General features: G+C 38.5%; 1 protein-coding gene across 4 annotated transcripts in view; it reads right to left on the bottom strand.

Moving 5' to 3' along the window:
• LSP1 (lymphocyte specific protein 1) overlaps positions 1–19,158 on the bottom strand; it is a 105,435-nt gene extending 86,277 nt beyond the window's left edge. For 3 of the 4 annotated variants that reach the window (XM_087716683.1, XM_087716689.1, XM_087716699.1), the window contains exon 1: positions 18,988–19,156. In XM_087716683.1, coding sequence (XP_087572809.1) covers positions 18,988–19,067 — 80 coding nt within the window. In that variant the 5' untranslated portion in view covers positions 19,068–19,156. Of the gene's footprint in view, positions 1–18,987 lie in introns of all 4 variants that reach the window. The other variant, XM_087716713.1, reaches the window with a different exon arrangement.
• Between the last annotated feature and the right edge of the window lie 6,196 nt (positions 19,159–25,354).

Raw genomic sequence — 25,354 nt, 5'->3', positions numbered from 1 at the left:
TTCCTCCCACTCCTCGCTTTTGAAGGCCACCTCTACGAATGGAGCGAGGAGGCAGAGGGGGGGGGTTAACCTCTCCCCCCTGCCGCATGTTTACCTGTGTTACATTTCTAAGGTGGGAGGGGTAGAGATAGGTGAGAGTGGCGCATCCGTGTGGAGCGGGTGCAAGAGGGATTTGGTGGCTCCATTACACAGGCGCGCCGCGGCACTATCCTCGCAGAGGGGCTCGCAGCACAGCCCCGGAAAGGGAGTCAGAAATAAAGCCATTTATAAAAGTGCGACAGGCAGGCAGGCAGGCAGGCAGGAACTCTTGTGCAGTGACATCGGACTTGCTGCGTAATGCAGCGTCAATTCCCAATCCCTGAAATGCAGGCCCAAGGACAGCCTCGTTCAGTACAGTTCAGCACAGCACACACAGAGTCGTATCAGAGGAGAAATGTAGGCAAAAGGCTCTTCTCTTCTTTCTCTGACTCCCCCTTCCCCCCCCCCCCGCCTGACATGTTTGTATGACTCTTGAATGAGTGAGCGAGTGAGCGAAAACTCCTTCCAGTCTTTGGGACGTTAGATTAATAGAATAATAATAATATTCAGGATTCAAGTAAATTAAGAGGTTAAATGTTATGCTTTCACAGATTAGATATTATTAAGTTCCTTGATGTATCCTTGCAAAACAAAATGGCCAGTAGTAGCACAACAGGACTTACTGTCTCTTGTGGTAAATCTGAATTTGACCCCTGTTGCAACAGGTCTCTGTAGCAAAGCATTACAGAGAAGGAGGTCACAAGGACTATAGATAGTCCTTGACTTATGACCAAACATGGGATCAGAATTTCCATTACTAAGCAAGACAGTTGTTAAGTGAGTCACATCAAATCTTATAATCTTTTTTACCATAGTTTTTAAGCAAATCACTGCAGTTGGTAAGTAAACCATGTGGTCACTAAGCAAGTCCAGCTCCCCCCCAATGACTTTGCATGTTTGAAGGTAGCTGGGAAGGTTACAAATGGTGCCCTCATAACACTTGGGACACTACAGCCATTATAAATACATTCCAGTTGCCAAGGACCCACATTTTGATCAAATGGCCATTGGGGATGCTATGATTGTCATAAGTGTGAGGATTAGTCCTCACTTTTTTCAGTGCTGCTGTAACTTCAAAAGGTCATTAGATGAATGGTTGTAGGTCAAGGACAATCTGTATCCTGGCAAAAGAGGTTTGTGTTTCTGGGCCTGAGGAGTTTCCAAGCAAGATACTTGGAGCTGCAGAAACTCATCCATCTAATTCTTCTTTGATGAATGGAACTGTTGGCTGGGGTGAAATTCAGCAGGTTCTGACAGGTTCTGGAGAACCAGTAGTGGAAATTTTGAGTAGTTCAGAGAACTGAAAAATGCCACCTCTGGCTGTCCCCAGAGTGGGGAGGGAATGGAGATTTTGCAGTATCCTTCTCCTGCCACACCCACCAAGCCATGCCCACAGAATCAGTAGTAAAAAGAAATTGAATTTCACCACTGCTGTAGGCCCACAGACACCCTGAACTAAAGTGTCTACACAGCTTCTTCACACAAGAGATCGGGCCCTCAGTGGGTCTTTGGAACACAATCATCCCTTACCTAATCTTTAGAAGGATCAGGAAAGGTTAGTACAGAACACAGCAACAGAGTTGGAAGGAGCTTGGAGGTCTTATGGTTCAATCCCTTGCTCAAGCAGGAGACCCTAGATCATGTCAGACAAATGGCTGTCTATTCTCTTCTTAAAAGCCCCCAGTGATGGAGCATCCACTTTCATTTCTGAAGGCAAGCTTTTCCACTGATTAATTGTTCCAATTGTCAGGAAATTAGTTCTTTAGTTCTAAGTTGCTTCTCTCCTTGATTACTGTTGTGGGTTAGAAAGAGCAATGACATTTTGTGGAATAAGTCCTATTCCTGGGCAGAGATAATAGTTTAAATAAGTTGATTTGGGGTTATCCCAAAGAACAGGGAGTGACTGGTTATTTAATTGATTATAATTGCATTTTTTAATTGCTAGTGTAAGACATGCAGCCTAATTTCATTGGACTTAAGTATCTATCTACATTTTAATCTGCAAGTAAATGCCCTTATGCATTGCTCTGTTTTGGGCAGCAAAGTGTTTTTAGCCAATGTTGATATTTGGATCTCCATTCTTCCTTATATTTTCCCATTAAACATAACTTTTTCCCCTTGATGACACCAAAGTAATTAATTATCACCATTGGCTGTTGTCTGGAATTTTGTACACATTAACCCCATTCAATCCCTGTGAGTGTCTCTGTGTGTATGTGTGCACATGTATGTATTGAGACAGAGATGTATCTGTTGTGTATGCACATACACAAGTCTTTAAAATGCTTCAGAAATGACAGCTGTTTTCATTAATCACTGCAGAAATATCCAGTGCTCAACAGTGTAAAGAGAATAATCAAAGAAAGCACCTTCAAATTTCCTACAACTTTCCATCGTATCTTCTGTTTATTGCATTCTTTTTGTTGTGCCCTTGGCACAGTTTCACTCAGATTTCCATTTTACAAAGTTCTTTTATTTGGCACACATCATCATCAGTTCTCCTCCAGTTAATACATTCTTCACTACTGCACTATGAAATTGAATATAAAATTGTGACTGCATATGCAATTTACATAGGATCTATTGAAAATAAGTGGTGAGATAATTGGTGGAGAGAGACACAGCAACTGGGGGGGGGGCTCAATTGAGCAGAAGAACACAATGCTTGTTTGCTAATTGAGTACAATTAACAGCTCAAATTTGCAACAGTTCTCTAATGCACGATAGTGTGTTTAATATGTTCACTGAGACCCCAACATGTAGAGGACAGATATTTCTGCATGCCTTTTTTTATACTGCACCCTTAACATGAGAAATGATGGAATTACAAATTCAGCTTTTGTCAGGAACCTAAAACATCAAGAAGGGGTTTACAAAATAATAATTTTGCTTCTATTATCTTGAAGCATAACACACATTTTTCATGTGGGAAGGCAGGAGTGTCTGCTCAACTTTCCGGCCCAATATTCAGTGCCATAAATCTCCCAGATGTCTCCATTAGCAGTCTTTCTTGCTGCGAAAAAGACAACTCCAACTATTGAAAATGTGGATTAAGATGCTGAAGTGGCTGTCTAGCACATCTGGAGCATATTAAGACAGAGATACTGACAAGGAAAGCCTGCTTCCAATCTGTAGCAAGCAAAGGCTTAACCCCTGGGCTGGGGCGGGCAATAGTGGAGGGAACAATCACAGCTTTGTGGTAGATTTACTGGACTGGGAACAGTGAATAGATCCACAATATCAAAGTGGAAAACAATCATGAACAAAAACAATCTTTCATATAAGAGAAAAATAGGCTTAAGTTCCAGTGCAGCAGGGATCTGAACAGGGGATCTAAACCATCTCAAAACTCCTGGTGATCTGTCTTCACTTAAGATGATTTCGTACATTACAGAAAAGAAATCTGAAGCTTTGTGTCAATTAACAATGACACAAGAAATTCTAAGTATTCGAAGAATTGGTACATGTAGTTTAAATTGCATTTTCCACTCCCAGATAATCATTCTTCAAGAGAGGTTTTTTGCACCAAAACAGCCTTGTTCTAATTCTCCTCTGTTTCCTCCTCTACAGTATCATCATATCACAGAAAGTCTATTTAAGACTTAATGTATTTTGGGAATTACCCTCAGAATTTCACATGAATAACATGAACAAATTAATATCAGTCTAGCAGTCATTTGATATTGATCAAGGTCATCTTGTCCTTCTTTTGTATTAGAAACTGCCCATTCAAATGTTGAGCCCCTGCTGATGAAAAGTGCAGCCATTTACACAGAAGGCACTCAACTATCAAGGAAGCAAGGCTTGTTTGATACACATGAACCTGTGAATGTGAGAACCTGCGTTTCAATTTTCTGGAGGTGGTTTTTCAAGCAGCATCTGAACTTTATGGTTTTTCTTTGAAGACGTTTGGCTTCTCATCGAAGAAACTTCTTAAGTTCAAAGCTGAAGTTGCCTCTTGAAAAAGCACCTTTGGAACAACATTGACCTGGATGACCAAGAATCTCCATAGACTTCCTGCAAGGTACAACCTGTTCTGACCTAGGCTTCCCGAGACAGTAAAAAGCACATGCTTAGTGCTAAAACCCTTCTTTTATTTCAAAGGCTGGGAATTATGTTCATTCACAGCCCGTAATGAATCACAAATAGTTTGTAAAGAGTCCAAAAGAAGTCTGCCAAAGTCTTTCGGGATAAGGCTGATAAGCACGCAACTTTATCTCCCTTGAAATGCTGCCAAAGACCTAATTGGCAATTAGCTTTGCAAGGCCACATGGAACACAGAGTCAAAAAGGAGCTTCAGACTTTAAATTGACCAGAACAAACCAAGTTTCTTCCTGCAAAGCCTCATATGCCTTTGCTTCTCCTTTATGTCTTGTGGGAGGGGCCAATCATCTCCAAGCTTTACTCCCAAGTTGCCCCTTTTTTCTCAACTGTTCTTGCCTTCTGGCATCTCTGCACATTCGCCCTCTGGGAACAGGCTCCCACTGTTCCTCTGCCTCGCTCTAGTCCGACTCTGGAGGCCATTCCCAAATGGCCCTGGCCCCCACTCTGCCTGTGATGCAGAGCCCTCATCCGAGCCTTCCCCAGACTCCAGGACTGGCCCATGTTCCTCCCCAACCTCCTCACTGTCTGATTCTGCTGCCAGTTCTGCAGGCCACCTTCATAGATGTCAGCATCTCAATGTTTCTGCTTGCGTTAAGGTTGGAATGGATGAATCTTCTCTCATCTCAATTTTTTCTGAAACCAGTTCCTCATCAAAGTGCCATCTGCATTGGGGGGGGGGGAATTTCCCCTTAAGGTATACAGGTAGTCCTTGATTTACAATGGCTCATTTAGTGACTGTTTGAAATTATAGCAGCACTGAAAAAAGTGATTTATGACCATTGCAGCATCCCCATGGTTATGTGATTTACATTCAGATGTTTGACAACAATATTTATGACAGTTGCAGTGTCTCAAGGTTGGGTGGTCATCTTTTGTGACCTTCTGACAAGAAAAGTCAATGGGGAAGCCATACTCACAATGGTGTTTAATAACTGCAGTGATTCACTTAACAAATGTTGCAAGAAAAGTCATAAGTTAAGCAAAAATCACTTAAACAAAATTTTCCTTTAACTACATAACATTTGGGCTGAATTGTGGTTGTAAGTTGAGGACTACCTGTATATTTTGATGAACAGTTCAGTGAATCATATGCAAAGTGCATACACAATTTTCACTCATAAATGTACTTTTGTTTACATCTTTTCAGTGTGTGTGTCTTTGTGGGGCAGGGGCACCTTTGAATCAGGCTTGACTGCTAGAAACTTCCTGGACAAGACCCTCAGGTTTTCTTGACAAGATTTTGGAAAGTGGTTTGCCTTTGCCTACTTCTTTAGGCTGAGAGAGATTGACAGGCCCAAGGTCATTCAGCTGGTTTTGTGCCTAATGCAGAACTAGACTCATGGTCTCCCAGTTTCTAGCTTAGTGCCTTAAACACTACACCAATATGGCTTTCAATCCTCAAATTACATTGCAAAGGAAGAACATCCAAAGACTAATGTGTTTTGCTCTGAAGGAAATGGAGAAATTAGGTGACATCTCATTAAAATGCAAAGTGAACGAGTTTCTCTCTCTTAATAAGGTTGCCTCTAATGTTGTAGTAACCATCATTCTTCAGCTGCTTTTAGAAAATGACACAGTAGAGCCTGCCCCCTTGAGGGCAAGCAAGAAAATGCATCTGACTCCTTACTGCTTAGAAGGGCGGGGGGGGGGGGAGGCGTTGTTTCCAAAGCGACCCTTACTGTCTAATATTCTGCCTCATTCATGTTATCTTGCATGTGCAGTGATGATTAACTCTATTGCATTTTCCCAGGAGTTCATCCAACTTTTTAATGCCTAAAGCCATTAAGGTGGGGCAGTTGGGAAAGTTGCACGGTGATTACATTAGAATTGGTTTTCACGGAAGCAGAGAGATGTTTTGTGAAGAGAGAGAGAGAGAGAGAGAGAGAAGTATCTCATAGAAATATGATATGCACTCTTGGATACATATTCTTATATTTAGACTGCTCTAAATATAATTTGACAGATGTGAAGCCTGAAAAGATTGCACATGATGTATATTAAAAGGCTAATATGATTCAAAAGTTGTAATCCTGCATACCTGTTAAGAAGAAAGCTCCATTAGAGTTTCTCCTAAGTAAGGATATAAAGCTCCAACTAAAATTAAAATCAGTCAATCAACAGGACTACTGAAGTTTCACCCAATCCTCTTTATTTATGTATGTATTTGTGCATATGTTATCTACCGTTCTGCTGGGGGTCTTCTTTAGCTGTTTTGTGCAATCGTAACTATTAATTCAATGGGGACGTGATGGCTCAGTGGCTAAGATGCTGAGCTTGTCAATCAGGAAGGTTGGCAGTTTGGCAGTTCGAATCCCTAGCACCGCTTAATGGAGTGAGCTCCTGTTACTTGTCCCATCTTCTGCCAACCTAGCAGTTCAAAAGCATGTAAAAATGCAAGTAGAAAAATAGGGACCACCTTTGTTGTGAAGGTAACAGCATTCCATGCGCCCTCGGCATTTAGTCATGCAGGCCACATGACCACAGAGAATGTCTTTGAACAGCAATGGCTCTTCAGCTTTGAAACAGAGATGAGCAACACCCCCTAGAGTCGAGAACGACTACCACATATATGCGAGGGGAACCTTTACCTTTTAACTATCAATTCAAAAAAAAAAAAAAAACCATAGCCAGAGGGTGTGATATCTGTAGGTAATGGGAACTGTAGTCCAACATAGTCATAAATACCAGGATGGTGAAGCTGAGCTGCTTTTCCAGCCTGGGTTAATCTCTTGTGGATGAGGGTACTGTTCTAAACTAATGTCAGCCATAGTTTAATATCAACATTGTCCCAATGAGTTACTGCCAAGCTCATTCACAAAGAATTCCGCAAAGGCCATACTTTAATAATCGAAGCACTGAAGCTTACAATTATGAGCGCTTCTGATTAATTGGAGCTTACAGCTCTGACATTAAATCAAAATGAATTCTGGCTCAGATGTACATGGAAGCAGAGAACTGGTAATCCTAAATTGGGGCCATCTATATGATTATAACGATAACTTTTTCCACAGTTGACAAAGGCATCGGATTTTGCACCCTTACAGAACAACATACCCGGCTACTGTTATGTTACTATGATTGTAAAACTCAGTTGCATATACTTGACACTGTCAGACCAGCTTTAGTATTGTTTTAGTAAGGGGCTTCCCAAATATTTTATATGGTACCACATTTGACCTTTTAAAAAATATACGGCCACTAAAAAAATGGCTGACCTGGGGGAAAGCTTTGTCCACTTCCAAAATGGCTGCCACTGAGTGCCATTATTTACAAATCATGAGTTTATCTGTGGAGCAACCAATGTGGCATCTTTCTGCCACTTTCCATTGCAACCCAGGATTCTCATGTTCAACTCACAAATTATTTCTGCCTTTTTTTCTGGATATGTAACATACTTCTAACCAAAAATATTGAGTTAAAGTCATTTGCCATCTTCATTTTCTACGAATGTCTATCATTCTGTCTATGTCTGCTGTAATTTCTTCTAAGGTTAGATAGATTAGATCAGGGCTGTTAAACTCCCGGGCCACGGGCTGGATGCATCACGTTCTGGCCATGCCCAGGCCTGTTTAGTGAAGTGGGGGGAGTCGTGATATGTCCCATGACACCGCCGTGATGACATGAGTTTGACACCACTGATTAGGTAGGTAAGTAGATGATAGATAGATTTTAAAATTTCAGTGTTACCACCCCCATCACCAATGAGAAATGTCATGTTCTTGTGTTGAACTTATCTCCTCTCTAAATCAGAGATCTGTAATCTACTAACAGTCTTAGTGGCAAAGTATATTAGGTAAAAGAGGGGGGACTTATTGTGTTCTCTCATTTATTCACAGAGCCATTTGATTAGGCATACTGTAGCTATTCAATGTAACGTATTAATATTTAGCATAGGATATAGGCTGCATCAAGAAAACTCTGCTTATTTATAGAACAGTGGTCCAATATCAGCTTGCATTCCAGCTGTCCATCTTCAATGTCACTTGGACAAGCAAACTGCTGGTTTGTCAAGCCACAATTTGAACATCTGCAGTCATTTGTTCTTTCATCATAGAATTTGCCAGCCCACTCCAAAAAAAAAAGCATCCATAGGACAAATGATCTTGGGTTTACCAACACAGCACATAATTGCATATATTAGATTCCAAGCATGATGTTTTACATCTATAGACTACTGCAAATAATAGAGGTAAGATTTTTATACCAGGATTTCAGAGAACAATCTATAACCATTGTTTCTATTGGTATTGTGCTCAATGTATGGCAATTATAGTATCTGTCACAAGGCCCGGAAAATTGTCTGACCAATTCAACATGTTTGATTATGTGATTGCATCAAGAATCTCCTTGTCTAAATATCATTCATTGATCAAACTGACAATTACTGTAGCAAAATAAAGCTTTGTCCCATTATAGATGTTACACAGCCCTATGATGTTGATAAAAAATGATAAGTTTTATCTTGAAGGACTGCTATATAACAAATTGAAGGTAGATTATCTATCTGGGCATGCTTATACCAGTGGTGGGATTCATTTTTTTTTACTACTGGTTCTGTGGGCGTGGCTTGGTGGGCGTGGCGTGGCTTGGTGGGTGTGGCAGGGGAAGGATACTGCAAAATCCCCATTTCCTCCTGATCAGCTGGGACTTGGGAGGCAGAGAATAGGTAGGACATGGGGCCAGTCAGAGGTGATATTTACTTGTTCTCTGAAGTACTCAAAATTTCCGCTCACGGTTTTCCAAAACTGGTCAGAATCTGCTGAATACCATCTCTGGCTTATACCAACATATATTAATAGCATTTGGTCTAGTCATTGTCCTTTATCACAAAGAAAAAATACTGCTTGATTTTGCATTTTAAGGGAGAATCTTTATTTGAAATAGTCATAACCTGGTATGGCCCATTTCCCCACCTTCTTTGATGTTTCCACTATATTGAATTTTAGACTGTAAACTCTTTGGAGCAAAAAACTGTTTCTTCACATTCAAGAAAGAACCATAAGCATTTATTGCATAAAGAAAAAATGCCAGTTCTTGTTTCTCTGTGTTTCTTACTTGTTTTCTAGAAACATGCAGTTTATTGCTCACAAAACCATGGCATTTTTCCATTACTATGTGATACAAAAAGCTTTTTCATTTAGCAGCTATACCTAACCTGACAACAGAATAACATCCTTCAGTGGGCAGCATCGAAACTTAGGAAGTCAAGATCAACTCAATTGGAATATTCAATTGTGTTCATTCTGCCTTCTTCACCATTCAAAGTCTGAGCATTCTGTTTTAAGTGTCTAAGATTCTCAATCATCCAGGTCTTCGTTGTCACAAAGGTGCTTTTCAAAAGGCAACTAGACTTTCTTGGGTTTTTTTTTAAAAAAAACATTTCGCTTCTCATTCAAGAAGCTTCTTCAGTTTTTGGATGAGAAACGAAACATTTTCAATGGAGTAAATCAAGAAAGTCCCATTGCTTTTTGAAAAGCCCCTTTGGGGCATTCTGTTTTAAGGGAGAGCTGGCCTGACCTCTGTAGTGCTTTTTGTCTTGGTTAAAGGTTTCTAGCAGCACACCATTTCTACTGATTAATTAGTTAGTTCTCACCAAAGCATGCACCCCCCACACATATACACACATACCCACATACCAGTGGTGAAATTAAATTTTTATTTACTACCGGTTCTGTGACCATGGCTTTTTGGGCGTGGCAGGGCAAAATCTCCATTCCCACCCCACTCCAGGGCAAGGTTACTGCAAAATCCCAATTCCAACCCCACTCTGGGGCCAGCCAGAGATGGTATTTGCCGGTTCTGCGAACTACTCAAAATTTCCATTAATGGTTCCCCAGAACCTATCAGAACCTGCTGAATTTCACCCCTGCCACATACCCATCCTTTTTTAAAAATGTAAACAGCCTTCTAACAGCTGAAGGTACAGAAGGTTCAGACGTTCTCAAATGGTGAACAATCATCACCTTGGACAAATATTTATGCATTGTTCATTGCAATATGAAATAATTTTTTTGTGGTTTCTGTCATTCACAAGATTCATGTGATATGCTCATGAAGGCATGCAGAACATAAAAACTGCATGCATAAGCATCTCATAAGCACCGGGCAAACGGTGGCATTTTCATCATGATGCCATGATACAGACATGCCTTATGCATTTATATCAGATGTCATGATGGAAGTATTAGGTTGTATTCTTTGCACAATGAGGTCATGATGCACATCTTTAAACATATCTGTTGTTACAGCCTCAAACCCTCACGGCTTCAATCTCAAACTGTCTACCATGAACCTCACCCCATTCTTAAGAGGCCTGTAAAGGGGGGCGTGCATAAGCTCACCAGTGTGCCTACTGTCCCTGTCCTACTGTCCCCATTTATCTGTATTTACTTCCTTTGTTCATGTTTATGTTCATACCTATACTTGTTACCTTATACATGTTTGACAAACAAACAAACACATAAATCTTATTTTGATATCATCATGGCTTGTTAAAGATGCTGCTGGCTAAAACAAGGAGACAGTTTGGGATCTTAGAAACACGTCCAATGAGCTAAACAAGTTTGGGATTGCAGCCCTGAGTAAAATACGAGAAATATATCAAGGTTTCACATTAGGTTCACATACTTATTCATTGTAACTACCACTTCAGCTTGTTTAATCTTGGAACAGTACACCATTTCCAAGAATCAGATCAAACTTAGCAAAATAACATTTTATCCAGAAGTCTTATCAGAAAGGTTGAGTTAGTGATGAAAATTCCTTTCTTTTTTATTTTCCAGGCAAATCTTCTGAACTGTGATTCAAGAGATCGCCAATGTCCTTGTCATGCTTTATAAAATACACCTAGACTGATTCTCTTGTTTGATGCTTTCAAAGAGCGAATCTTTAGTGGTCATTCAGATTTTTGCTCCTCCTTTCTGATAGCTCTAGCATTACCAAATAAGTTATGAACCTAGTATATTACTGGAATCTGAAAGCCCACAGGGTGGGCAACCTCACCAATAACTGGTTTACTTAAAGCCTATTATCATGAATTGTGTAACCCCTGACAAGAAAAAGAGTACGTGCTGGAAGGGGTCTATTCACTAAAATAGAATGTGTTGCTTTTTACCATCTTTAATACAGCCACAGGCATTGGAGTTAAACATAGAGCAGTGCCTCTTCTGCTCTGCCTCACGGAATGCAGTTCTGAGGAGTCCAAAGATGCCTCCTTGGGTATCAATTTTCTTAGACAATCTCCTCCCAATGCTGGATATTCTTAGCAATTGCTGTAATTGACTTAGGACTCTCCAAGTCTCCTCTAAGAGATCTAGAGAATTCAGGACAGCTGGAGATGTACATGCAAAGGAAAGGCTGAAGCTCACTGGCCCCATAAAGCAAGTCTTACTCAAAGGCCATATATGGGCAGCCTCCAGATATTGGGGACAAGAAGCCAGAGCAGGAGGCAACCTTGAAGGTTGGGCAGGGATAATTAATCCTGTCTGTAAGGAGCTATTTTCTAGTCCACGAGCTCATAGCTCCAGCCACAAAAATGGTGAAACTGCTTCACACAAAACGCCAGCCTGCACTCACCCTTTCTTGTAATCTGTGTTTGCTCTAATTGCATGCAGTTTTGATTTATGCAAAATGCAGAAGTTCAATTATCGACTGAAACTAATGGCAGAGAATATTTGTCACGCATGCTGAGGCAACCCCCTTGGTTATCATATTTGTTGGAGGCACTATTTAAATCTGCACTTTTGCCAGTCCATTTATTCTCCATCTAAGGTGACTTTTGGGGAAGGAGAATTATTGGAAATTTAGAGGAAGGCACATTTGCCGAGAAAGGTCTTTTTCAGAGGGAGAGGAAGGTTGGTAACCAAACAATACCAAAACCTCTTTCTATTTCTATGGGACATTTTGTCCTGAGTTAGTCAGGAATGCCACTCCAGTTTTAGAGAACAATCTGGCCCAAAATGTTAAGCAGCAACAATTTATTTATTTATGTCCAGCCTTTATTGTTTTTACAAATAACTCAAGGTGATGAATGTATCCAACACACCTTCTTTCAGAGGTGGTATTCAGCAGGTTCTGGCCAGTTCTGGAGAACTGAAAGTGGAAATTTTGAGTAGTTTGGAGAACTACTATACCACCTCTGACTGGCCCTGCCCCCATCTATTGTCTGCCTCCTGAGTCCCAGCTGATCGAGAGAGAATGGGGATTTTGCAGTAACCTTTCCCTGGAAGGGAATGGGGATTTTACAGTGTCCTTGCCCTGCCACACTTATCAACCAATCCACACCACGCCCACCAAGCCACGCCCACAGAACCAGTAGTAAAAAAACATTGAATCCCACCATTGCCTTCTTCCTCTTATTTTCTCCACAGCAACCCTTTGAGGTGGAATGGCTGAGAGACAATGATTGGCCCAAGGCCACCCAGCTGGCTAAGGCAGGACTCAAATTCATTTTCTCTCTTTCTAGCCTAGTGCCTAAACCACTGACTCTGTTTTGTTTCAAAACAAAACAAAAGTCTTCAGATGAACATGCACCAATCCTCCAGATCAAAATGCCTTAGCTCCACATTGTAATAATTTCAAAAGGTCAAAATATTGAAGTATTTTTGCTCATTTTTCTTTTCATGTTTTTGATGTAGGTTCCTCTGCTTCTTCTAGAAATGAAGCAGCTGGTGGCTGTGCTCAACCTTATACTTTTATCATGAAGCATTTGAATACTAGTTTGAGATTTTTGTGGAGGTCAATGAACTCATTCTTTAAAGCGACCAAGCAGTTATCTCCAGTTGCTGTTATAACCATAGCAAAGACACATCCTGGTAATCTTTTGTATGTGTGTATATTTTGTGCCATCACCAAGAAAACATTATGAGCCCAAGTTTAAATCATCCTTAGTTATAATGAAATTCCCTCATTCTGTCTCCATCCAAGGGCAAAATTTCTAAGGCTTTCACCAAATTCCTTGGAAGGAAAGCAAGAGGTGACTGCAGTGAGTGAGAACAGAGGAAATTGAGACAGGGATAAGGACTGGGTAACAGGTCCAGCAAATGTTATGCTACTAGATTTTTTTTTGCCAAATTTACCAAGTGGTGCAGCCAATTTTATTCTGTTATTTTGTCCTCACAACACTTGGTTTGCCTCATCCTCCCATCATGTTTTGCATAGCTTTATCTCTGCTTCTCATTAAGTAACTACAAAATACAGAGAGCTAAAATAGTCTAGAAAATGTATATTTATGCCAGCATATCTTCCTTTTACAACAGGAAGAGCTGGGTTAGGCTAAGAGTCTATGATTTTGTAACTGTATTTGCATGATAAGTTTAAACATGGTTAACTTCGTCGGGTTAAAGCTACTGTATTTATACTGCCAAAATCCCGAACATCACTAGGTGGCAACCTTAAACTAACTACATATACTAGAACACATGCACAACACAGTTAGCTCAACTATGTTGGTTATTTTATGGTTGAATGTGTTGCATAAGTATAATCAATATTTTTTTAAAATGGATTGAAATAACCAGGTATCTTAGATTTCAACATCATTCATTCATTTAGGATTACCATAGGCCAAATTATCTGCAGATTATGAGAGTTCTAATCCTATATCCTGAAAACTATTCAATTAGAGAAAGCTGGGCATTGTTTTTTAGTTGTTGCATTTTGTTGATGTTTTATCTGCTGTATTTGTTATTTCTAACAACTAAGGAGACTATTTTCCCACCAAGGCATTATTGTGAGCTCCCCAGCAATGGTTTGGATGTTAAGGGGGGGTGGGCTGGGGAATCACCCAAAGGTTTTACAGGATTTAGCATTATTTTTCCTTGGATGATCAGAAGAAATTTCCTGATCTAATAGAAATTGGTTCTAAATCTTTGAAATGATCCTGTACATTCATAGTAATAATAGCACCTAGCTTGCTCACAATATCATGCCAGATTCTCTTTGTATTGTATTAACATTACTTTAAATGTCAGCTTAACTAATATATAAATTTGAAGTTGTGACTGTTGTTGCATTTGAGAGATTAGAAATAATCCCAACTAATTGAAGGTATGTAATTTACAGGAGATTGGAAAGACATAGCATTATATTTATGGTGTGGTGTGGTGTGGTGTGGTGTGGTGTGGTGTGGTGTGGTATGGTATGGTATGGTGATACACATTTTGCACATATCCATCCATAAATAAACCAAAATGCATCATTTATAAATAAACAAAGAGTGAATAAGACTGAGATACCTGTTGAAACTCACAGCCAACCAGGTTGTGGTTGTCCCAAAGGTGCTTTTTCACTGAACTTTGTTTTTTCTTGAATAAGGAAGACTGGAGTAAAAGTGAAGTATTAATAGCCTTGGGAAAACTCCCAGTATTTTCAAAACAACAGTTTTAAAAGTTAGAAAAAAGAGGAAGAGGAAGTAAGACAACTATGAGGCTGCAGCATGCGCAGCAAGTATAAAATACTGTTTTGTGAGAAGATGACCAAAATGGAAAAGGGGAAGGATAAATCCTTCAAAAGGCTGTGCAGTTAGTCTGGAACCTACTGCAACATTTTGTTGTAGGTCCCACTTTGCTTGAATTTCTGACTCAGCCCTTTTTGCTCAAACCTCTTGCTGAAGAGCTAAAGTGAGTTAAAGAAAGGGAAGTCTACTTCAGATTCTTGCATTTATTTCAGACCATTGCTTGTCTACAGCAGATATAATTAGGTTAAGCTGGTATTCAAAGAAAATGCAAAGGAAATATATTAAAACACATATGTGCATGCATGTACACACACATAATATTTGATAGTGCATACACTTGTAATGTTTACATGTTTGCTTAAGGATATGTCCCACTAAATACAGCAGAACCTCAGTTCTGATTTGACAGTCACAAGATTCTGAGCTTCTTACAGCAACTTTTATTCATATGGTATTTCCAAGCAAGACTTTTATCATGCATTGATTTTTCTTCATCTCCATTATGGAATTCTGCAGAAGGTAAAGTATCCAGACACCATCATTTTCACTATAGGCATAACCTTCCCATATTTTTATACAACATTTCTTCCATCTTTTTTCCTATGAAAGAAAAGAGATAGAAAATCCCACACAAAACTATTGACTGCAGCTGTAGGAGACATCTGTCTACAAGTACCCATTTTCTCATACGCACAAATCCTTCTTCATTTATATTTGTTTTACTAAGTACGCTCATTTTCATTCAAATGTAAAGTTCGATATGTAGTTCAAATAGTCCTGTTTCAAGAAACCTGAGTTTGTATTAGTTTAAAATTAAGATGAAAATAGATTTCTTAAAGAGGGTAAAAACCCCAAAAGCTGCCTTTCCTAAATAAAGTATACCAGTTTTAAACTTTTCCCAAAAAACCCAACAACAACAACAACTATGGAAAACGTTGCAATTTTGTCCAAAGGGTCCACTCCTTATATTATGAAGCTAAATAACCTGTGGCTTCTACCCTAAATATCCAAAGGGATTACTAGAAATACAAAAATATGGAAGAATTGTCAGTGTTTTTTGAAAATCAAACAATCGTGTGCAAATAACCTCTTAAGTGCATGTTGCTCAGATGATTTATCTAGGCTGAAAGGATGAAGTCTACATAAGTTCCACAAATACTCACTGGCTACACTCACCAGCTGTAACCACCAGCTAATTAGTGGGAGATCTTCACCAGATAAGGATCTTCCACCAATGAAACACGTTGACCAGCATGGGGGAGACATGCACCAACATGGCTCAAGACATCATTCAACTGTTCTCTCATTGCAAGGGGCCTTCTTACAGGCCTCCCCTAAGAAGCACTGCAGGCCTGCAGATGAGTCAGAGGTCTGACAAAGTCATGCCTTTGTGCTGAAGATTTGTTGAATGTGTTAGAAAATATGTGGTGACTGGTAACTGCTACTGCACAGTGTGAAAACTGTCCATTTGAGCATTATGAATTAGGACTATGCACGCTTTGAAAATGAGTCACAGAAGTGTTGCGAAGCTGCAAGTCCAGCTCATCTCTGCTATTCATTGGAACAGCCATGGTTTTCTCTTCCACTTCCTCCTCCGCCTTTTTTTATTGCTAAGCTTCTACTAACTGCTTTAAGAATCACATCACTCATTAATGCATTAAAGCAGCTGTATATTTTTTTTCTTTAAAAAAAAACAGGCATGGCTGCTGGAATTGTCTCAGAGAGAAAGTGAATACATGCAAAGTGCTGAAAAGTATTTCTGAATAAATGTGAAAGTATAAACTGTCATAATTGCTTTCTGAATTGTTTATTTGATTGATTGCATATAATTTCAGTTTGGGGGGGGGGGGGCAGGAAATAGATCCCCAGTCTTGAGCCAGTATGATCATTTCCCAAGTATATCAATCAATATTGATAATTCTAAAACTATTATCTTCAAATCCTTCCAGAGTGCCATTTTTCAAGATAGCTAAATTTTTAAATGTTGGCTAGTTGGCAAAACTATCTCTGGAATGTGTAAAATGCTTGCTATTCATGAGTACCAAACAATTTCAATGCATCCAGAAGAAAAATCTGAAAAACTAGCTCCCAAACATGATAAGCAGAATCATTTAATACCATCAATAACTTTGTAAACTATTTTTAGTGGAAAGAGAAAGTATCATAAACTACACTCTTACTCTGAAAGACTGATGTCCAAAGATTTGATTTTACGAAAAGAAAAATGTAGGATTTGCTTGCATAGCCAATTCCATCTATTTTCTGTATTAACTTGCATACTCACAGTGCCACATTTTTTATCTTTCTCACAAAGGCTCTGAATGACTGCCAATCAGAGAAAAGTCATTTAAAAAATACTTCAGTAAAAATACTACCCTCCTCTAACTCAACATTTATTCAGCCATGTACCTGTCATTTTGAAAACATAAAAGGGAAGTTGGTAGTTAGGCAACAGCACTGACTGGAAGGGAGTCTTTGCAAATCAAGATGAAGTCCTGCAAAGACCTTGAGATGTTCTGTCAGATAACATCTAAGTATATTTGTGCTGCAAAGCAAGTTTCTTTTACTAATACCATACATTGCTTTTTAGACTGTTAAAGGGAAGAGATTAGTAATAACCTAATACCAAAAGCAAAATCTAGGGACACTTGAATCAATTCACTGTTGTTATGATTACAATCTTTATCTCAAGATTAACTGAATTATCCATTGGTTACTTTGCAAGGTCTGTATTTAAAATGTTAGCAAAATGATTGATCTGTTGTTCCACATTCATTTTTGATTCACTGACTTCATGCTAAACCTATAAATATACAGTATTCAAGCAAAGTAGGGCATGTGACTGATTCTAATCATCTATTCCGAAATGTTACTTTTCATTCATTTGTGATGAGGGGACAAACTGGATGGTCCAGGCAATGGGTCTCCCAAGGACACTCAAGAATCAAGGCTGTTGAAGAATGCCAACTTGGTTAAATGACAAATTAATGTGTCACACCCATAGCTTTTCATTTGCACAGTGTTTGATGCTTCTTTGCTCATAGGACACCACTATGCCACTAAATCTCACAATTACAAAGATACTTGTAAGTGGAAATCAAATAAAATCTCTTTCTCTTAAGCCCCTGGTTTTCAACAAAGATTCTCATCTAGGGTAAATTGCAATTGGGTGGTAATCAAGATTGTAATATGGAGGGAAGATGGTGAAAACATTTTTTCCTATCTGATATGCCACAATTTAAGTCTTGATCATTTTCTTCTTGCCCACCCAATAGGTGCTACCGAAATCATGAGTACATGCAAACCCACACAAACAAGAGGCATATAGGTTTGCATCTGAATTTTCAGACTTGTGATGAGAAAATACAATTTCTTCTGCATTTAAATCAATTCTACTAGGGAAGACATGCACACACATACTTAAGAAAGGCCAAGACTCCAGCGGGACTGTAACATCATGAGCATCTTCACAGTCATTGCATTTTCTGAAATCCAAGGCTGACATCAGAAATTTGAAAGGCTTAAGATTTGTGGCTGTATTAACTTCCACCATGCTGTAAGGTGCACAGCCACTATGTGTCTTATAACCATTAATATAAGATTCAGACTAGGCATCAAGTTTTTAAAAATAGATCTTCCACAGCCTTGCTGAAAGTGAGAGGCCAATGTGAGGAGCAGAGAGTACAGAAAATTCTATCTCCTGGCCAAAATATCCACTCTGGAGCTACAGTATTCCCTACTGCTTTCCCATTACTACCTTGTAGTTTGCATAGTGTAGAATCTAGCTCAGAGAAAAATGGTACCAGAGGGGAACGGACTGGTTCATTTCCAAGCTCCAATACAATTCTCATGACTCAGGTTTAAACTTATGGTGTCTATTCTAATTGTCAATTCCAAAATGTTACTTTTCATTCATTTGTGATGAGGGGCCAAACCCAAGACTTGTGCCTATAATACTGGAGGGTCATCTAAGAACTGTGACATTTAATTTGTTCCTAAAAGCCAGAATTTAATATTTAAGTCCAAGGAAGAAGTACAAACTGGATTCATAAGAAACACAGATCAGCCAACCATATCTTTGCCTACCTTGTTGTACAAACCCAAACCAAGTGGTTAATGTGTACCCAGGAATTTGGTTAATTGAGTAAGATACCCATAAGAGTGTCTTGCAAGCTTGCAAAGAAGGCCAAAGTAGCAAAGAAACTGGAGCCTAGATCCCAAATTGTTTACCTGATATACCTTTGGATTTGTCATTCCCCTTTCTTCTAAAGAGCCTCATTTTATCTACTTTAAAGGAGAAAAAAAATCAGAAGAAAAAAGTGATTAACAATTAAGCTGAACTCCCCTACCTTTGGGTCTCTCCTTCGGCACCTTCCTGTTCCCCGATTTCACCCTCAAGGTCTCTCAAACATTCTTGCGCATCAGCCATTTTCTTTGCTGGGTTAAGGCTCTGAGTTGAGTCACTTTTCTCTCCAAACTGTTTTGTAAGAATGATAAGAGTGCAGTTGTTCTCTCCCCTCTCTTCCTGTATTGACTCTAAAGCCAGATGCACCGGAAACCATGTGGGACTGGGGGTGTGAGTTTACTTTTTAATCAGAAAGAATCATTCTTTTTTTAAAAAAGGCTTAAAAGAAGAAAACTAATCCCTCCCCTCCCCAAAAAAATCTCAAGTACTAATGCAGGCCATAAGGGGAACAAAGCATAATTGCAGCTCACAGAGCAATCTTGGTGTTTAAGTCAAACTCACAAAAGCAGCCGCACATCTGTACTTGCAACTTTAGATATTTCGCATTCTTCTTTCCAGCCTTATCTGTGTTTTGTCTGTGTAAGGATCCTGAGAGCAAATAACAGGGTTGGGAGATTGGGGCAGTTGCAACACAACTTCAAGTATCTACAAGCTGCATATTTTGAAGGAACAAGAAATCCACAGTCTAGCAAAAGAAAAGAAAAAAACCTGACCAGAGGGGCCATGTAGGATAGCAAGAGATATTGTTTGTTAATGGGGGTTGAAGGTTTAATCAGTATTAAGCAACCCTAACCACCTATAATGCATCTAACCACGTGAAACTATCCTTTTCTGCCAATGGGCCAAGGGACTTCCTTAAAAGGACAGATAATCTCAGTGTCCTGATAGGTCAATGCATGGTTAACTGTTCGGTTTTATTTTAGTGTTTTTACTTTTAGAAGAAGACACGGATGAGACGAGATGTTTCAGAAGATTAAAATGAAATAAGCATTGTGAAGAGAATATGCTGACTCAAGAGAAGGAATGGCGGACTCTCATGTACTAGTCTACTGCAGACAAGCAAAATATTTTGGATTAGCCTACTTAAATATGTCATGTTCGCGAAGTGTGCACAAATCAAACCAGTACCAATTGGTACAGGAACCCATCCCTGGTCTGCTTCCTGCCATAAAAAAAAACATGTTTCTCCATTTCTCATCCAGAGAAATATAATATTCTGTCTTTTTAATATTTCCTAGAATATTTCATTCTTCTAGGAGGTGAGTGAGTGCCAACTTCCCACAATCCCCTATTCCATTCTTCCCCAGCACGTACAGTAAATGCATACAGGTCATGAATCACACTGAATTTCAGCTTTATGCCTGCTTTGTTCTGAAAGAATCCTATCTCTCACCTTTGACTACACAGCTAGTATGTAATCTGATAACAAACCTCAGTCTGAATTTAACCCATGAGCAATGCTGTTAAATCTTAGAATGGGTTTTCTTCTTTTCTTTCTCCTCAACCCAGAAGGATTGTGTGCATGTGTAATGTTAATGTTCTCTGAAATGTTTGTTTGTTTCCAGGTTTTCAGCTAGGTAACATCTTCATTGCACAATGAAACAAGACGCAACCAAGCTCATAGAACAGCTAAAACTCCAAATTCATCGCATTCTTTTCATAGGACTTTATTCCAAAATCTGCTAAACTAAACTGCAGACAATAAACAAATTGTTGGTTTTGTTCTTTTTACCAGAAATACATCCTATTAATAAGTTCAGTGAGATCTACATCCCTTTGGGAAGCTGTGCATAGAATTGCTGTCTTATATTATTAAAAATTATGGCCTTAATACTTTTTATTCTCCTCATGTGAACCTGTACGTAGATTGCTTCTGTTTAATTGAAAAAAAGCCACGAAAAATGGTTTTGTACTTTAAACAAATTCTCATAGCTTTTCAAACTAGAATCCTGTTTTGCTCCATAAGTATGGGCATGTCTGTAAAATCATAATAGATTTTTCTATCTTTCAGTTGCTCTTAGGAATTACCAACCTTTTTGACAAAATGTATCCCATCAATTGCATTAAGACATGATATTTTGATCATATGGCTATGGCTGCATTTTACTTCTTGACTTTTTTGATATAACTAATGACTGTCAGATTTAACTGTTGAAAATTATTATTATGTACTGCATGAAAAAGCAAATTCCCTCAAAAAAAATTCTTTTTTACCATAACATTGTACAAAAATGTTTCAACCAAGGAATTACATATGCCATGTGAACTTAAGTATGATAATGCGGAGGTTACAAAGAAATCTCAGCAATATGGAGGAATCTTGGTCTATAATTAACCTGGAATAAAGAAATGTAATTTTGATTTTAAAAAGGAGCAGTGATTACTAGCATTCTCAGAATGCCTTGACTTTCCAAATAGGATTTCGCCATAATGTACACATTGTATACCTGGCTTGCTAAATTAATCTCATAAAGTTAATAATGTGAGAAATACAATATTTAGTTTTATTAAGAGTTTGAAGTTTACCCCTTCTAATAAATCTGTTTTTATGTTTTACTTAAAAGAATGTAAATTGCTTTCATAGTAATTTAGTCCTTTTACCAAGGTCATGATGCAGCTGTGGTATAAAGCGCACCCAAACTGTAGAGGTTTTTTTAAGGATAAAATCGCTCAATTATTTTCTAAAATGTGTTTGGGAATCCACCTGGAGCACAATAATCACAATTCTACACCCTTTTACCTGGGAAAACCCATCTAAACTCAACCAAACTTATTTCTGAATAAATATTAGGATTGCCCAGTAAAAAAATTACTTGTCTAATCACACCAAACCTAGACAAGAACCACTGCTGCTAATAGTTGCTGATTGTACTCTGCTGCATAAGCACTGATCAATGTTCTTTCAGTGCTTGCACAAGTGAACGTACTATGGAGTGTTGAGACAAAATGGTGTAAATTCTTATCTGTGTCCCTTAGGCATTTTACAAGCCTCTCATCCAAAGTATTTGGGGGCTCAGAATGAAAGAGCTGTGGTTAGAAGTAGACGGGGTGGAGGAAACTGAAACTGCTTCATTGGAACAGCTTGTACACAGATAGGACTCTCTGGAAGAGGAAATAAGAGCATGAAGCAACCATGCTCACCATTCTACCACTTCCTCTTGATGTCTTCTTCCCCCCCCCTTTGTGTCAATATCTTCCTCATTTTTTTTCTAAATTCATACATGAAGCAAGGCCTTTAACACACAGCTCAAGCGATGCAATTTACAGTACCTCGGGTGGTTTGAAACCGTGAAACTATGTATTCTTTCTTGAACAAAGTTAGTGAAAAGAAAGAGATTGCCTTTAAGCATGACTCCTTGGATTAATTAGATTAAGCATGTGAATAGCTTGGAAAATGTTAAGAAGCCCATATTTTACATGTCTATTGAGAAATCAATTATTCTTGGTTTATTGTGCATAGGATTGCAGCCTGAAGCATTGAATGAATGCAGAAATACTGTATTCTGTTAGCAAATGGTAGCACTTTAAATGATTCCCAACAATCAAATATTTCTCCAAAACCAATGATCATATTGAATCTGGTTATTTATCCCCCATATTATGTTATGTTATTTACTTAATTTGTATGTCACCCAATCCTGAAGTCTTTAAATGTCAGTAGAACCTCATAAAAGGGTCTGAAGATATGAGTTGTTCTTCTAATCCCACCCATCCTTTTGCATGCTAATGTTCTCTTAAATGGGCCACTTCTTGTTTTACAGAAGGACAGCCATAGGGAAAGTCTTTTGATTCAAGCAAACACAGCCATATTGTTTTCTTGACAAGAGCATAGAAGTGGCTTCTTCTGCTTCACTGCCTTCTTCCAGTACATATCTTTTAAATGTCTCAGTCACATCTGTATGCCTGGAATTCTCTGGAGGTCTTCTATCTAAGATTTATCCAGATGGACCCTGACTTCGCTTCCCAGACCAAACTAAGTTGGCCAGGTGCTGCCACCTGCTGAAGATGTCCCTATTTCTCTATCTCCAAGATATGGAGAATAAGTGACAAGATATTTATACAGTGTTGTGATAAATAAATAACAATAGAATGAACCTTCAGCACTTACACAGTATTATGAGTAATTCCAATTTATGTACCCATCATTAAGAGTTGCATCCAGCCTGGCATACAAGCCTGGCCTTTTGAGTATGTATATTTACCACCTGGTTTCCAATTCTTGTATTGCACAGTTTGCTGAATATCACATTCTTTGTACTTGATAAGAACTTCTGTTTGGCACAAAATGGATTATTATTCAATGGGACTCAAGGAAGTATTTAGTATAAATCAGTTATAAATGTGCCAAAGTTTCAATTTGGTAAAATTCCCTGAAAAATCCTTCATTTTAGTTCCTAAGTTTCACATTCTGGATATATGTTTAGCCATATGTATTATTATTATTCGCAACAACAGAATTGTATCACAGCGGCCAGTTGTTTCGCCGGATTTGGCATTGATTACTAGTCGGGCCCCACCCAGGGGCCTAGGACGTCATAACGTATTTTCATAATGCGTGTGGATCCAAGCAGTGCGGCTTTTTGCATTTGACTGATGGTGATTTTGTCAATTTTTAACTGTTTTAAATGTAATTCCAGTGTTTTTGGAATAGCCGATTACCATTGGAATTACCACTGCTGGTTTCTGCCATAATCGTTGTATTTCGATTTTTAAATCCTGGTATTTCGCGATTTTTTCATGTTCCTCCTCGTCAACCCTGCTATCCTCAGGTGTTGCGATGTCTATGATTGTAACCTTATTTTTCTCAACCAGTGTGATGTCTGGTGTATTATGTGCCAGTATTTTGTCCGTTCGTATACAAAAATCCCATAAGATCTTGACCATCTGATTTTCGGTGATTTTTTTCAGGCTGATGTTCCCACCAGTTTGTTGCTGTTTTAATATTATAATTTTTGCACAAATTCCAGTGGATCATTTGTGCTACTGAATTGTGTCGCAATTTATAATCAGTCTGCGTGATTTTTTTACAGCAGCTGAGTATGTGATCAACAGTTATCGGTGCTGAATACTCAGATTGTGTTTGTCAGTGATTGGATTTCTATTTCTGATTTTGATAGAGTTTCAAATCATCCATATATAATAAATACGAATTTTTTTCAGCTTCTTTGGGTGTTTGGTAGCCTAATTTCATTTTTTTTAAGATTACTGATAGTGGGATCATCACGATGATGAAGAGAAGAGGTGAAAGTGAATCACCCTGGAAAATTCCTCGCTTGACATTAACCATTCTGTAATTCTCATTCCCTACTACCAACTCAGTTCTCCATTGTTTCATCGCCTTTTCAGTAAAGGATGTAATATTTTTGCTAATGCCAGTTGTTTCTAAGCATTTTATGATCCAACTATGTGGCATTGAGTCAAATGCCTTTTTGTAATCAATCCTGACCATATTCAAATTCGTTTTTCTGTTCTTACAATTTTCTTTTTATCAATTAGGAGCTGATCTTTTGTGCCCCTGCTCCTTCTTTTGTTGCCTTTTTGCTCTACTGGCAAGATGTTGTTTGTTTCCAAATAATCCATCATGTTATCTGCAATAATGCCTGTGAGTAATTTGAAGGTTGTTGGCAAGCATGTTATTGGTCTGTAGTTTTCAGGTGTTATTCCTTTAGTTGCATCCTTCTGAATCAAGTATGTTTTTCCAGTTGTCAACCATTCATCAATTTGGCCCTTTTAAAAAATTTCATTCAGTTGCCTGGCCAATATTGCATGTAAACTGGTCAGATATTTGAGCCAGAAACCATGCAATTGGTCATTTCCAGGTGATGTCCAATTCTTTACCTTTTTTACTCGATTTTTGACCATCTCAATTGTTATTTCTAATACTTGCATTTGTTTGTTGCCAATGCTTTTCTCAAAGTCATGTATCCACTTTGTTTCCTTATTGTAGTCCTTTGCATTTTCCCACAATTCTTTCCAGAATTCAACTATGGCCTGCTTTTCTGGTTTTTCACTTTTGGTGTCACCATTCACATTAAGACTTTGATAAAAACTCCGTTGGTCTGATCGAAATTGCTGATTTTGTTTATATTGGATGATTCGTGCCTCATATCTTTCAATTTTTCTAGCTGTTGCTGTTATCTGCTGTTTTACAATCTCTACAGCTTCATTGATGTTTCTTGTATCCAATCTATATCTTCTGATTGGCCAATCTATGATTTTGTTGTTTTTAAGCCGTTGCTAATGCATGTTCTTTAAGTTACTAGCATCTGCCCTTAATTTTTTGACTTTTTGTTCTAATCGGATTTTCCACTTTGGCTTTGATGCTTTTTCTTTTTTTTATTTTTTTTATTTTTTTTAAATTCTCCAAATATATTTTATTTTCATTTTCATTTTCATTTCATACAGTCACATATATACTGTGCATGACCGGGGCCATATAACATTGAACAATAAACACAGCCATCCTTGTC

The sequence above is a fragment of the Thamnophis sirtalis genome, unplaced genomic scaffold (assembly GCF_051295495.1).
Source record: "Thamnophis sirtalis isolate CommonGarterSnake01/CBP01778 unplaced genomic scaffold, rThaSir2_p1.2 scaffold_1, whole genome shotgun sequence".
NCBI lineage: Eukaryota > Metazoa > Chordata > Lepidosauria > Squamata > Natricidae > Thamnophis > Thamnophis sirtalis.
Note: the sequence above shows the minus strand (reverse complement) of the source record. Positions and strands in the feature narration are given on the sequence as shown.